Source organism: Oryzias latipes, chromosome 24, assembly GCF_053564925.1.
Source record: "Oryzias latipes strain Hd-rR chromosome 24, Olatipes_Hd-rR_3.1".
Taxonomy (NCBI): Eukaryota; Metazoa; Chordata; class Actinopteri; order Beloniformes; family Adrianichthyidae; genus Oryzias; species Oryzias latipes.
The window spans coordinates 11,469,557-11,485,777 of NC_136260.1; the positions used below are offsets into that span (position 1 = coordinate 11,469,557).

Below are 16,221 nucleotides of genomic sequence, written 5' to 3' on the forward strand. Positions count from 1 at the left end.
ATGTATGTCTGAAGTCTCATTAATGCAGAAATATTAATGAAATAATGTTTAGATAAAATAATAATAATTTTAATGTTCACTGTTTTAGGTAAATAACATGAATGTGTAATATGTAGGTATGCATATTAAATATACATGTGATTTATTTTAATAAAAAAATATTTGTCTTGTCCATCCATCCATTTTCTTCCACTCATCCAGGACAGGTTCGTGGGGGCAGCAGTCTTGGCAAAGATGCCCAGAAATCCCTCTCCCTGCCACTTTTTCCTGCTCCTATGGAACAGGGGTTTGGGCTTCAGGGACACCCACCTTCGATTGCCACCCAAACCACATTGCACCAGCCCCTTTTACAGTTTTTCTCAGTCGCTTTAGTACAATTCTCAGATCAGAATGAAATTCCCAAAACTATTTGTTCAATCTTCACATCATGATGTCACTTGTCCACATCATATAAGCAGTTTCTCACTTCTTTGAACAAATTGCAATTGCTTTGGTACATCCATGCAAATGATTATGTACAATTCTCTGCTCTTTGCTACATTATCAATTGTTTATGTCATGTTGATCAAAAATGTATTATATAGTTCACTGTGCAATAGTCTTACTCCTCAAAACACCTAGTCATTAGTTCATCGTATAAGTCATCAACTGCAAAATGGTTGACCAAGTTGTCATAATGTGACAAACATATTTCGCTGCATTGCAAGAGAGGATATTCGCTGTGATGTGGATGACAATTTGTGGCCTAACATACAGGAACGACAAGAGGTGTAGGAAGACCACACCAATTCCTACTGCACTGCCTGTACTGTTGTACAGAATATTGTCCTTTCTTTATTTCCCTTTGTGTTACTGTTTGCAGTGCGTTTTTTCTATGTTGGTATGACATGGTCTGTCAACAAATTACAATATGAACAATAAAAGTGTAAATGGGAATCTTGTCCAGTCTCTTGCAATCAAACAGAAAAGGTGTAACTTATATTTTACAATGATTGTCATCCAAACTTTAGCCATAGTTTACATCAGAACCTCCCTCTAAAGAACACAATTATATTGACAACATGACTAAGTAATTTGTCGTAGACAATGACACAAGGACTTGACATTCTGATGGCACTGACATGTTCAATGACATAAAGACTTAGTTTTGAGAGATGCACTAAAGATATTGAGCAAGTTACAGGCTTTTGCAAGAAATCCATAGTGTTTTGCTGTTTGTACAAATTGTTTTGAGAAATGCACACACGTATTTGCAAACATCAATTCTGATCTGAGAATTGTACTGAAGCGACTGAGAAAAACTGTAAGCTCTCCAGCAGGTTCTAGGCCCACCGGAGAGTGATCCCATGTCATCTCTTCAGGCTGGATCTGACTGGGGCCTGTGGGAAAAGCCTCAACCATATATTTTCAAACTTTGATTCACGTTAAATCAAAACCTTTAGCTGTCACATAAATACAGTGGTGTTATACTGACCAAGAATCTGTGCAAATTCTGTCTCTAACTAACAGTGTTCTGCTCTTTATAAGTGTTTTGCTGTAATACTATTGTACTTTGGGTAAAAAGTTAAACACCTTGCCTCATAGTGTTGTGTATTAAGGGGTAGAGGAGTTATTATGAGTGAAATACAAGTGGCACCATAGATAGATAGATAGATAGATAGACAGACAGACAGACAGACAGACAGACAGACAGACAGACAGACAGACAGACAGACAGACAGACAGACAGACAGACAGACAGACAGACAGACAGACAGACAGACAGACAGACAGACAGACAGACAGACAGACAGACAGACAGACAGACAGACAGACAGACAGACAGACAGACAGACAGACAGACAGACAGATAGATAGATAGATAGATAGATAGATAGATAGATAGATAGATAGATAGATAGATAGATAGATAGATAGATAGATAGATAGATAGATAGATAGATAGATAGATAGATAGATAGATAGATAGATAGGGTCATTATATTTATCATATAATTTCTGTCCAGAAATCATGCTTCCTGCATTTGCGTTTGTTAGGGAAAACATTTTCAGAGATTACAATTGTAGTTCTCACTTTCGTCCACTGTGTGGCGTACTGTTACTGTGTCTTGAGTGCAAGAAGTTTGAGGTGCAAGACTAACCAAACCCATACCTTCTTTTTATTGTAAAAAGTTTTAATTTTGCGCAACCACTGTCAAAGGAGAAAAGCCTGTTTTTATTCTTGTGATGCGTTTACTGCGTGCCAATAAAAACAGCACAGACATACACTTGAAGTTATATGATGCTAACATACCATCTGTAGTAATCCAACCTTTTTTCAACAAGAGGTTTGACACTTGTCCATGTCACTGGTGACCCGCTCCAGGCCGTGCGCATCACCCTCTGCAGCTTTGAGCGCGCCGCTGCTCTCCATTTTTTTCTTACGACTAAGCAGCATGTGTGAGCCAACAAGCACCAGCAAGATCAAAAGCGTAGTAACCACAATAATCCCCCCAAGACCCCCCGGTGTCACTCCCGAGGGGCTTCTTGTTGGATCAGGAAATGGGACAAATGGTGATGTTGCGTCAGAAATCGGGGTTATTAATCCGGAGCCTTCAGTTCCATTTTCCTCATTGTCCTCTTTGCAACCCCCCCGTTTGGTAAGAGTAAATCCGGGGTAGCAAGAGCACTCATAACTGCCATATGTGTTTTTGCAGTCCTGGTCGCAGGAAAAACTTTGACACTCGTCAATATCCACGCAGATCATGCTCGTGCCCCTCTCCTCCAACAAAAAACCATCCGGACAGAAACACTGGAACATGTTGTTCGGGTCGCACTTCGCGGGACACTCCTCTTTGTTGCAGTAAATGTCACATTTATCAGGTGACTTTGGACTGACTCTGTGCCCATCACTGCACAAGCACACGTAGCTTCCAACAACGTTCACACAAATATGCTCACATGGACCTAGGGCGCACTCGTCAACGTCCATGCATGCGTCACCAGTCTTCTTAAACCCGGGTTTGCAGACGCACTTAAACCCGCCGAGAGTATTTATGCACATGGTGCCTTCCACGGGGCACTGTCGTGGGTCCACGCACTCATCGATGTCCAAGCACGAAACACCGTCAATGGCAATCTGAAAGCCTTGGGGGCACGCGCAAGCATAAGAGTCCCCCTTCTTATAACAGATATGCTGGCAGCCCATTGCCTGGCACGGGTCACCCGTGGGCTGCGCTTCACAAGATCTTTTATTAACTGGGTTGACAGTCTGTCCAGGTGGACAGTAACAGATGGGAGACTTCTCGGGGTTCATCATGCATTTGTACTCACACCCGCCTTCTTGTATTTCACAGTTCCAGGGCGCTTGGACCCACTGCTTGGAAACGCACAAGTATTTGATCCTAGACGTTTCCAGGGTGGCGGTGAATCCAGGGGGCAACTGCAATGATATGTGTTTGTCTCTGTCTACACTGTATTTGGAACCGTTAGGTTGTGAGTAGCGGATAGTCTCACCCTTAGCCTGTTCTGCTTCTAGTTCTGGGCACGAATTGCCACGCGCGCAGACAAAACCCGTTGCCTTCCCATCACACGGCGCCTGGACCCACTGTAAAGAGTTCCTTGTGGAAACGTGGACGCAGCTGGGAGAGGAGCAGCTGCTGTCAAAACTGGGCGACCAGTTGGTGTAGTTAGTTTCTTCGTCGTTGGTCACCCACTGGAAACCTCTCAGCTTCTTCTCTGGATCTGGGCAATCCCCGAGGCGGTGTAAACCGATCCAAAACTCCCCGTTCGAGTTCGTTAACAGTAACAATGAAGCCATTTGGGGACTTAATCTGTTGGAGCGCATTGTCATTAGATGCCCCCCTTCTTGTACGCACCGATTTTGTGCATCTTTAAAATTGAGCGAACCCTTAAATAAGATAAGGCAAGAAGAATCATCCTCATCGCAGAGAGTCATCCCGCCGGCGCTTCCAACCAGGAAAACCAACACAAACAAGCTTTTAATGGAACTCATTTTCCAAGCCTCTGCTGTCCGTTTAGGTCGCGGGATGCAGCAGTCTAATATCATTCTTCGAAGACTTAAATTCCTTTTTATAACTTCCCATCTCAATATTGGTGGTCACTCGGAGGAAGGAAGTCACTCGCAGTCCCAGCACACTGATCTACGAGGCGGACTTCAGCTCCAATTACGCACGGGTTTTACGCACGACGCACTGAAAGGCGTGCGCTCTTTCTGGGGCTTCTGCTCAACGTCCCCGTCACAGAAGCCCCTCCCCGCCCAACATGAAGGTCTAGAAAGCTGGACTTAAAGGGAGTTACATTTTGTAAACATGTGTTGCTTTGTTTGTCTATTTTTCTTAATAATTAAATTAATGAAATCAAATTTAAAAGAAGAATGTATTTTGTTTTTTTTAATTCTAAAAATGTTTCAATTATTTGGTGATGAAGGGAGAAGTTGGCAACCCCTAAGATTAAATTATCATATTTATTGAAGCAAAATAAGTTAAATGTTTGACACTGGATAACATTGAAGTGGAAGATAAAATCTAAAACAAAAAAAGAAGGTAATTCAACTTTTTTTCAAATAAAATAAAAAATAAGGGCAAAGCTGAAAATAAGTGTCTGCAATTCATGTACTAATTTAAGAAAGGAAATAAAAGTAGCATATTCTTTTTTTTTTCTTTTTTTTTTTTTTTTACAATTTTGTAAACAACACCAGAGTTTTTACATTCACATAGTTGATCATGGATCAACTTTTTATACAGTAAAGATGGAAAGACTCAGCAAGTGAACAGACAGGAAAATAGCTATAAAATGTACAACAATCTTACTTACGTTATAATAAATGTTGTTAAAAAGATGCAATGTCCTCCCAAACAGGATCTCTCTTTGTGTCTCAAAATACATGAATTCAAATAATAATAAAAAAAGGTAGAAATCAGCAGCAAAAGTTACAAGTCTGATCAGGTCAGAGTCCTTTCACTTAGAAATACAAAGTCTCCTGTCAACAACTGTTCTCTATTTGCTAATAATGCAAATAATAGAAAATGTATACACAAAAAACATTGATCCAATATTAAACTTCAAAAAAGAGCAATCAGAGTCATAAATAAAGTTGGTTCTATGGATCTACAAATGCACTGTTTAAAAAATCAATTACATGAAGTAAATGTGGATATTGTGCATGTAAGAGTGTCAGAAATGTTATTTTGTGAATTTTAAAGTAGTTTCCCTTTTACAGTGCTTTAAGTTATTTTAAAAAAGGAAGAATATTATAATTTGAGAAGTATTTTTATGTTTGAATCATACAATACCTAATGTAAAACGGATATGTCCTGGGGTTTTTTTTGTGGACAAAAATGTTAGGACAAAGGTCCTATATTGGTAATAAAATTTAGTCTATTGTTTAATGAATTGGTCAAAGTGACATTTCATTATGTATTATGAAACAATGTTTTTGTGTATGTATGAATATGCTTTGTTTGTGGCATATTGGTCAAATTAACATAAAGTTTTGTTTCTGTGTAAACTCATTTTTTTTCTTTTTTTTTTGGATGGGCTTTAAGGTGCCTCAGCCCTTTTTGGTTAAAGTTGATTATTGCTTAAAAATAGCAAAAATGTTACATTTGAAGAACCAAATAAACTTCAAACTTCAGACTGAAATTGACACATTAGTACCATTTTAAAAATTTTGCCCTTTTTGTCTTGGTCACAAAAAAAGAACTTTGATTTTATAATTAGCTCAGGGTGCTTTTCCATTAGTGTAGTTGTGTTGCATGATTTTCTAGACTTTGGGGAGAAAGTTCCTAAATCATATAAGCCACTTTCATACACTCTACATGTGTTCAGTTGGTTGTTTCGAGTCTTTGCGAGTCGTTTCTGGGCTGTTTGTCCAATGACAGCCTCTTGTATGTCTCTGCTGTCACCTGCTGCAGGTAAAAAAGATCAATATCTGGATGTTTAAAGGAAGAAATGGTGAATGTCCTGCATTGTCTCATCATGTTTCTGACTAGGCACCCCAGCAGAACCACACACAACACCATGAACACACTGATGCCCAAGATGCTGCCGGCCTTGATGTAGGAGGGCACCGAGGCTGGTTGGAGGCTGGCGGGTGTGTTGGATGGAGCCAGATGTGGAAAATCCGAACCTGATCCAACCTCCAGGTCCAGAGGCACACAGCTCCCGTGGTCTTGCAGGTAAAAACCGTCATCGCAGGAACACCTGTAGCTGCCGTACAGGTTTTCACAGTGGTGATCACACACCTTCTGTTGCTCACATTCGTTTATGTCAGTGCAGATGACCGTGCCGTTCCTGTTGTCTGTGATGTAGCCTTTAGGGCAGTAGCACTGCTGCATGTCTTTGGCCTCCAGCTCAGTGTTGGGGAGGCATTCTGCTTTACAGTCTCTTGAATTGCAGTGCTCCTCACACCTGGTGGGGTCTTCAGGTGACACCCTGAAGCCGTCCTCGCATACACACTGATACACCCCATTCACCTTTTCACAGTTCATGTGCTCACAATGTAAACATATAGACATGTTCACGCACACTCCTTCCTCCTCCACAAAATCAGGCATGCAGCTGCAATGGAATGACCCCAGTGTGTTCTGACATTCTTCTCCCTCGTTTGCACACAGATCCGACACTTCCTGGCACTCGTTTATGTCCACACAGGTCTTCTGGTCCATCCCCAGCCTGAAGCCTTTCTTACAGCTACATGCATATTTGTCCCCCTGGCGCTCACACTCCTGCGTGCAGGCTGCACAAGGGTGCGGGGTGCAGGAGATGCGGTTGGAGTGGATGGTGTGATTTGCGGGACAGGTGCAGGTATTTGTGGCTGAGCTGCAGCCAAGCTCGCAGCCTCCACCAAATACCTCACAGTTCCAAGGAGCTGGAATCCATTGGTTTGAGATACACAGATGTTTGGAATCTGGGAACTCTGCGCCAAGCCTTTTAACTGTGGCGATGGTTCCATGTGGAAACGAGACCGAGTCCTCCACGGTAAACCCACGGGATGTGTTGTAAATCACCTGCGCGTCTGTCTGCAAAACACCACAGGTGTCACCGGGCTCAAACTGGCACAGAAACCCGTCCAGTCTGTCCTGGCACGGCTCCGACACGCACGTCGCGTTCTGCCCCTTCCTCGCAGACACCGCGGAGCATCGACGAGAGGGTTCTTCCCCGTCGATGTTTCTCACCCAGAATCTCCCGTTCAGCCCGTTTAGCAGGTTCGTCATCACCGCAGCTTGCTTGCAATTGGGCACCAACAGCTCCCCCATTTGATTTTCGCACTCCTTCTTTGCGTCCTCAAAGTTTTCCAGGGTTTGGAAGTAGCAGTGACCCTGGACGCACCGCGCGCGCAGAGAGGCTGTCCCTTCCTGCTGCCAACACAAAAGCGCACAAAAAAGCAGCGCTGCTGTTCCACGACTCACACTCTCCATGCCTCAGAAACTCACAACAGGGACTTCTGATGGTAAATTTTTCAGCTTTGCCACGAAACAAACCCGATAGAGCTGCTGAGGACTGACTGAAGCCCCCATTTATACAGTCCTGGAACTACAACCAGGCGAGGAAGGAAGTTCCGCTCTGGGCAGTGATTTGGTCTTATTGTTCAACACCCCCTCCTTAAACAAAAACAAACAGGCCTACCAGTAAAAAAACCCATCACATTAAAACTCTAAAAGTCTTAGACAGACATGCGCAGAGACGAACTTTAATGAGACAAACCCCACAGGGCGAGTCTTCCCTGATAGGAGAAGGGTAAAATGTCATGGGAAGAAATTGAGCCAAGCTTCTCATTTTCCATGAAATCCAGTGAATCCATTTGTGTCTCAAAATAATTCTGCATCTTTTGGACGTCATATAATATCTTCCACTTTCGGCTTCTCCCATCAGGGGTCGCCACAGCGAACAAGTCGCATGGTAAATTTTGGCAATGTTTTACGCCGGATGCCCTTCCTGACGCAACCTTCTCAAGCCGGGCTTGGAACCGGCACAGAGGTAGAGAAGGGAACAGGGAGCAGCCCGGAGTCGAACCCAGGTTTCACGGACGGAAGGCGCCGCAAACCAGCACGAGCTAAACTGGCTCCCTGGACGTCATATAATATAATATAATATAATATAATATAATATAATATAATATAGTATAATATAATATAATATAATATAATATAATATAATATAATATAATATAATATAATATCATGATTTAGCAATAAAACTAAAAAAATATATTTCAGTCAGACAACTCATGCAGTAGTAATATTATTTATTTTCACATCTTTAGTTTGCTTCCACATACTTGTTGCTTTCACATTCTTTGACATTCACTTTCCTTAGTTAGCATTCACTTTCCTCTGAGTAAGCATTTCGCATTCCTCCAAGTAAGCATTTCATATTCCTCCAAGTAAGCATTTCACTTTCCTTTAACTATGCATTTCACTTTCCTTTAACTTTGCATTTCACTTTCCTTTAACTTTGCATTTCACTTTCCTTTAACTTTGCATTTCACTTTCCTTTGACTTTGCATTTCACTTTCCTTTGGTTTGGCATAAAACTCCGTGCAATTCCAAGAGAGAGAAATTTCCATAAACTTTTGGGTAATAACTACCCCTAACGGAGCTCACAGGTGGAAGCCGGGGAGGAGGGTGGGGCAAAGAACGCAGTGCTGCAGTAAAGAAGGATGAACAACTTACACACCTGGACTTAAATAGGATGCTGCACAAGTGAGTTGATTAACTGACCCGCCCTAGGGGAGTGGCCTAAGTAAAGCCTGCCTGAGTTGTCTTACCGAAATGCTCCCAAGGTCGCTCACTTCCGCAAATCAGACATCATTTACATGAATTCATCCAGTACAAATAAAAACAGCTGTATCATCTATGTCACCTTATAGATTAACGTGGTTTTTTTTTTACATTTAGTTTTGTGTTTTTTTTCTTTTACTGCCCCCTTGGCTTTTGTCTTTAAATTCTGATGTAGCCTGCCGTTTAGTTTTCTGTTCCTTTTATTATGTCATTTCTATGTTTTAAATAAAGATTTGGAAACACACTTTTTACAGTTTACAGAACAGAAGAAGAGAAACTGAGTTGATTCAATATTTTCCAGAAATGTATATAACATTTATTTCCTTTGAGAGAAAATGTTCTCAATGTAACTATCTGCATCCTTTTCAAATGAAAAGTGTATTTTTGTTTGAAAAAAATGCATGTTGATGTTTCAGTAATTTGATTTCTATTTTCATTTAAAGCAAGCAGAAATGGTATACTCGTGGCATCCCATTAAAAATATTTTAAAGCTGCAATAAAAAAGGAAGCTGAAAGTTGGTCTCTGCTTTCATGGAGAAAGCAGGCAGTGATTGTCCATATCCTGTTTAAAGCTCTTCAAGTACTTGTTTAGTTTACAGACTATTTTTTTTTAGATTAACTCAAGTCTCAAAGTTTTAAAGTGGTTTCCACAGATCTTCAAGGACTCACTTACCAATAAAATTAAGTCTTAAGTTTGTTTAATTTTCCAGTATATTTAGAATAGCAAAATATTTAGAACATCCATCTATGTTCCAAACCTAGTTTTTCCTGTTTTTCCATGATGCTGGAGCCTAGCAGGCAATGGTGGGATGCACCCTAGACTTTTTGCTGGTCCATCGAGGGGCCAAACAGAGACAAAGACACATTTTTAAATCACCTATTAATTAACAAATTGTCATTTTGGACTGTGGGAGGAAGCCAGAGAAAACCCACACATGCACGAGAACATGCAAACTCCACACAGAAAGTCCCCACCATGTTTTGAACCAGGCCCTTCTGACTGTGAGGTGAATGTACTAACCACTATACCACCGTCTCCCAGCCCATTTACAATACAGACCAAAAGTTTGGACACACCTTCCTATTCATTTGAATGAGAAGATGTAACCAAACTTTTGGTCTGTACTGTGTGTGGAACATCTCATTATTTAAAAAAAAGGATAACCTGTAAAACAATACGTCAAACTTATTTTTATAAATTGCACAAAATCCGGAGACAATTGAGCTCAGAAAGACTCAATTCAAATTATCATTTGATCACTATGAAACAAGCTCTGAGCAGGACAGAAAAACAGGCACAACGAAGAAAATCAGCTAGTCCCACCAAATAGTTAAAATCTGATTGTGTGAATGGATGAATGGGATTGTGACTGTAAAAGGCTATGCCCACAATGTATGCAACAGCATTTCAAAAATAGGCAATTTTGGTGGAACTAAGTAAGTGAGATCTAAGTTGAGACCATCTATTTGGTGTAATACCTCAACAGCGAAAAAAGAAATGTACTTAATAAATTATTAGTAATTGCAAGCAAACTATCACAATAAACTAAAAGAAATCCAAGTACCAACAATAAAAGAATGGGGGGAAAAAACAAGTACATCTAATGGAAAAATTGTCTGCTTCCATTCACATGGAGACAGATGTCTTTAACAAGAGACGGATCAAAGTGAAAACTTTAAGTTTAAGGTTGGTTGGTTAATAAATAACCAAATTAATAACTTAATGCAAATATATATGCAGTTGACTGTGGACATATACCTGAACATGACAGCGAATAAATGAGTTAATAAAAGGAAAATGGAAGCTCATTTAATATCTGACTCCTTTTGCTGTCCTTTTTATTTATTGATGAATTTGTTTGTGTATTTATTTATTTGTTTGTTGTTTTGGCTCCTGTCTTTCTTCTTTTTTGTCGTTTATTATTATGTATGAATACATGCCATTTTTTTGGGATGTTGTATTATCTTCTTGTTTGTTGAGTTTTTTTTTTGCTTTGTCTTAGATTCTTGAGTTTTTTTGTAAACCTTAAATGAAAAGTAAGAATTAATAGCTAAGACCACTTACATAGGTCAATTCTGCAGTCCCTCATGACACACGTCTTTAATTTTGCACAGTTTGAGCTCTAAAGAAATTACAACAAATGAAACTATATAGTACTGCCTATATAGTTTTTGTGAATTTATGATATAGAAACAAATAGAAATGGTTCATTTTTGTGATGTTTTATAAGCAAACATTGTAGAAAATGTGACTGACAGTCATTGAACACATTTCTTACTGATTTATTTCCCTTTTATGTGTTAAATCATGAGTTTTCATGAAGTCAAATCAACTGTTTGAAATTAAAGTCTTTTCCTGTTCAATAACACAATTACAGACAATGAGTAACACAAGGAACCATGTAAAGCGGAACATGCTGAACAACCATTGACTGTATATGAGAATTGGACCTGGTAACTCCTCCTCCCTGGCATTCCATACAGGAAGTACCCGCTTGCTCCATGAAACCAAAATTCCATCGACTTCTATTTTGAAGTAAACAGTAATTCACTCAGTCTTTCTATTTGTCAGAATAACCGTTCTTGCTCTGATACTTTTTTTTTAACATGTACTTGTTAATCCTCATTTTTTCATGATATTTTTTCAGTGCAAGTTATTCAAGTTATGAACTGACCAATCAGATACCTTAATAAAAGTAGGTTGTCTCATGTTGAACATTCGTTTTTTGCCTTTGATTTTGTACAGGCCATTTCAAAACAAATTAAATGACATTAATTTTGGTGAGTAGACATGGCATAAAAACACTTTTATCTTTATTGTGCAGCAGCTGTGACAAAACATATTTTGTTTTCTCTTAAATGTGTGGCAAAACCACCAACCAGACACAAGAAATTAGAACACATAGTGTATGCGTTTGAAACAAAGCAGTAATTAACTCTTACACCAACACTGTCCCTATTATATTAACCTTTTCAGACACTAAACAGTGCTGTTTAATACTTTATTATGCTATTTCAACGTATGCTGAACGGTTGTGCAGGGGTTAGTGCTTTTACCTCACTGTAATAAGGCTCTGGTTCAAACCCCAGCATGGACTTCTTTTTTGTGTGTAGTTTTCATGTTCTCCCCGTCCATGCTAGGACTTTTTCCGGGAACTATGTCTTCCTCTCACAGTCCAAAAACATGCCTCATAGGTTAATTGGTGACTCCAACTAGTGCCAAGGTGTGCGTGTGATTGTGTAGCTCTGTGACAGACTGGTGACCTGTCCAGGGTGTGTCCTGTCGTCGTCCAACAGTAGCCAGGGCAGGCTCTGGCAACCCCATGACTCTTAAAGGGATACAGCGAGTTAAGAAAATGGATGTCTGATTAAGCATTGGAACCTGTGACAAATACAGTCGGAAGTAATGTGAAATGGCACGCCCATCCCATTGACTGTACATGAGAACTGGACCGAGTAAGTGTGATGTCACCCATAGAAAATGGTTTACTTCTGGCTCCAACCAAATGAGGTCAATTGAGTCGTGATTTTTTTTTCTTGGGATCCAGACCCCGCTATGTTGGAACCAGACTTCAGTAAGCAGTGAGTCAATGTTTCTATAGCAACCACTATTGCCAATCAGGAGTGAGCTTGTTGGAAATCTACACGCCTACCACTGAAAGCAGGCTCAGGAGAATTGGTCAATTAAACACTCGAACGTTCAAAGTGAAACCATATACTTTTATTTAGGCATCTGATTGGTTCGTTTATAACTTGAATAACTTTCACTATAGAAAAAAATATCATAAAAGGCATGTAGGTGGAATTGATAAGATTGAGGTTTGATAACCTTTACATGATTGGTTGCATCCAACTTTGTACAGGAGCTCTTAGCATGCTCTGTAGAACGGACAACATGGAGCATTTGCTCGCTGTTGAGCTGTAAAACCTTCAGATTTCCAGTTCTAGTTTGCTGCCAGTCAAACTGCTTTTAAGCATTTGCGAGTTGCTAAAATTTGGGTAATAACCACTGATTGTTGCAGGGTCAGGGATACTTTGGTTAATAAATCAGTTTCTTTCCTGCACTTGTTTACCGAGATGGACGGCAGTTAAATCTGAGGGTGTCATGGAGATGTGACAACACCTCAGCTGAGCCGCTGATGGAAATCCACTGAGTGATTCATTGATGTGGAAGGCAGGCAACGGTCTCCGATGTCCAAGAATAACTACACAGACTGAAACACCATTGTTCATACATCAGTCATTATTAATTGAATATATTCCCTTTTTTCTGGGTGGGTAAAGGTAGAGGTGCCAAGATTTTGTAGAGGAAGTAAAAAGTCTGAATAGACTTCCTTTATAGCTACAGGATGCAGAAACAAAAACTGACTGCGTTACATAAACCTGTGCAGTACATGCTTCTCTCTGTGGTTTCCGTGTAGAGTAAGGATTTGAAACGTTTTCCCATCAGAATAATTCCTTCCCAATGTGACAGACAGTGACTCATTGGATTCAGCGAATAGGATTTGAGAGCAGGATAGCAGAAACAGACCATCTTTCAGCTACATTTTAGCTCAAAAACCAAAAGATTTGCTTTCATCCATAATGTCAAATATTTAAAAGAGATTTAAGAACTGCAGATATCTCTGAAGAGTGTTAAACCACTAGCTGTTCTCGCTTACTTTCACTAAAGCGGGTGTGGTTGGATGGAACAAGGTGGAGGAAATCTGAAAAAAGCAGACAAGGATAACATTCTTTGTTCACGCCGTTGGAACAAAAATAATGAGTTAAATGTTATTTATTTAAATAACAACCAATTTGTTTTCAAAGTTTTTTCCATGAAGTCTGGCGGATAGAAATCAAGTCTTGGACAAAGTCATTTTGTTCATAAAAACTTGGAAAGCTAGGCTCCATCAGTATTTTCCCTGATACTGTTCTTCACCTTTCGGCATATCTCTTCAGGGGTCGCCACAGCAAATCAGCTTTCTCTCATCTGCACATTTGGTTTGGCAGAGAGTTTTATGCCAGATGCCCTTCCTAATGCAACCCTGTATTTATCAGTATTTTCCCAGACACATATCATAGTTGACTGAGAAAAAAAGGTTTGTCTGGATTTCTGATTAAGTTCATTGCTGTCTTGATATGAAGTCCCCAAAAGTCCAACGATCTCAACTATTCTTTTGCACCTGCATGCTCTATTTTAGTAGTATCTTGAAAGCTGATTAAATTTTCCTAATACTAGTTCTCCATCTTTAGAAAAATATTACAAGAACACGTTCAAAGCAGAATTTTCATTGGAGTTGGTCTTTTACTGATTTTAAAGTAATATAGAGAGCACAAGCCTCTAGTAATCAAATCTGTAGGGAGTGACACAAAAACTATTATCGTAAATAGTTCAGGGAAGCCGAAGTAAGAGTTCCCTTTTCCTTGAACAATATGAGGTTCCATTTGTGCCAAAAATATCAAAGTGTGTTTTTGCGTCCACTGTTATGTCTTTGGTCCATTGTCTATGTCTACTGATCGTGTTTTTGCGTCCACTGTCTATGCTTTGTGCTCATTGTCTGTCTATTGAACGAGTTCATTCTACATTGGTTCATGTCTATGTACTACTAAGCAATTTCTTCTGCATGCCCATGATTCTTTGATTATTACTTTGTGATGTATATGCTTGCTCCATGCTTAAACTTTGCATTTGTCTTTGTCATTGTCCTTATCCCATGTCTAACTACGGCGTCAGGAAAATCCTTAGCAACCGTTGCTAGTGTCGTTTGCTACGTCGTCTCACCATGTCGTGTCCTTCGATCTTGTTGTATTTCAAATTTTGCAAAAGTTGTCAGAGAAGTCCTTTGTACGGTCGGTAAATTGTTTCCTGTATTATCACGGAACGAAACATGTTTAAAAAAAACTTTACTGATAATCCTGCAATCGCGCACTGCCAGAAAGGGGGGGGGGGTGCATGCGTACAACAGTTTCGCGTTCCCGTTTAAAGTTATTTAGTTTTAAGTTATTTAGAATATGGCTTCAATTCAATCTTGTGATGAAACTATTATTTAAAAGTCTTTTGAAAAGTAACTGATCTTTATTCAACATGTTGTTACAAATCTGATGAATAAACGAGGAGCAGAGGTGCCCAAAAGAGCATTAGAGTGGTCCAGAGAGCGCCACCTCATGGTCAAATAAATAAATAACAAATTGAAAAGAAAAGATCAAAATCCACTCAAAGATTTTGGGCCGTCTGCTCCTCTTTTTTTTATCACCCGATTTGTGACAACATGTTTGATAAGATCAGCTATTTTTTACAAGACTTAAATAGTAGTTTCATCTCCAGATTTAATTGAAGCTAGACTCTAAATAACTTTAAAAAATTGGCAAGAGAGTCGCTTCGGGAACGTGAAAGCGTGGTACGCATGCGCCCCCCCCCCCCTTTCTGGCAATGCGCGTTTGAGGGAATATCAATAAAGTTCATCTTAAAAAAGTATTTGTCATGGTTAACCCTAGCGCCGGCTTTAATAAACATTTATTTTTTCATTCCGTGGTAGTACAGGAAACAATTTACCGGACGTACAAAGGATTTTTCTGACGACTTTGGCAAAATTTGAAAAACGACAAGATCTATGATCTAACGACAAGACACGGGGAAACGTTGTAGCTAACGACAGTAGCAAACGTCGTAGCTAACGACAGTAGCAACGGTTGCTAAGGAGACGACAGGGTGTAGAACAAAGACAAATGCAAAATTTTACACATAACGCATGAACCAATGTTCAATTAACTCGGTCAGTAGACATAGACAATGGACCAAAGACAGATTTTTGGCACAAACGGAACCTCATAGAACAAAGATCTGGAAATCATTTTCAGCATTGATGGGTGTTTCTCTGACTTTGTGTGTTGAATTCTTTCAAGTTCAGATAAATGTGTAGATTATCAGCATAAAGATGTTTTTTTTTTTTTTTATGGTGAAGCCCATTTTGAACTAGCCAAGAACTTAAAAATACGTGTTTCAAACCTGTTAGACACATTTCTTAATGTTATTTTTCAACCTAAAATTTGGATAAACAAGGTTACACGGTAGTTAGGGGATTAGATTTGTAAGCTCACAGCCAGTACGTTCTGGTTTGAACTCTGGCTGTGGCCTTGCTGTGCAGAGTTTGCATGTTTTCCCGCTTCACACGGAGGTTGTCTGCAAGTGCTTTAGCTCCCTCCTGTAGTCCAAAACATTCTTTATAGATGAATTACGCCCTAAATTTCCCTGCAGGAGTGCATGTGTGTGCCACTCTGTCTGATGGATAGGAATTCTGCTCTGGCTGTTCTCTACCTTTGCCAGAAAACAACAGGGATGACTTCGAGAATTGCCAGTGCCAATGACCCTAATTAACACCAAGTAGAGAAATAGATGTGTCCCTGCACATTCATTTTCTGCTTCTCCTTTGAGATTAGGTTGCTGAAAGTAGAGTCT

The 16,221-nt window shown here is 39.8% G+C and overlaps 1 protein-coding gene across 1 annotated transcript; it reads right to left on the reverse strand.

Moving 5' to 3' along the window:
- Positions 1-2,194: 2,194 nt before the first annotated feature.
- thbd (thrombomodulin) lies at positions 2,195-7,550 on the reverse strand. Its single transcript, XM_023953295.2, has 2 exons — positions 5,829-7,550; positions 2,195-4,099 (listed from the first exon to the last, which is right to left on the reverse strand). Exons 1-2 carry the CDS (start codon positions 7,419-7,421, stop codon positions 2,318-2,320), a joined length of 3,375 nt encoding a protein of 1,124 aa, XP_023809063.1. The 5' UTR covers positions 7,422-7,550; the 3' UTR covers positions 2,195-2,317.
- Between the last annotated feature and the right edge of the window lie 8,671 nt (positions 7,551-16,221).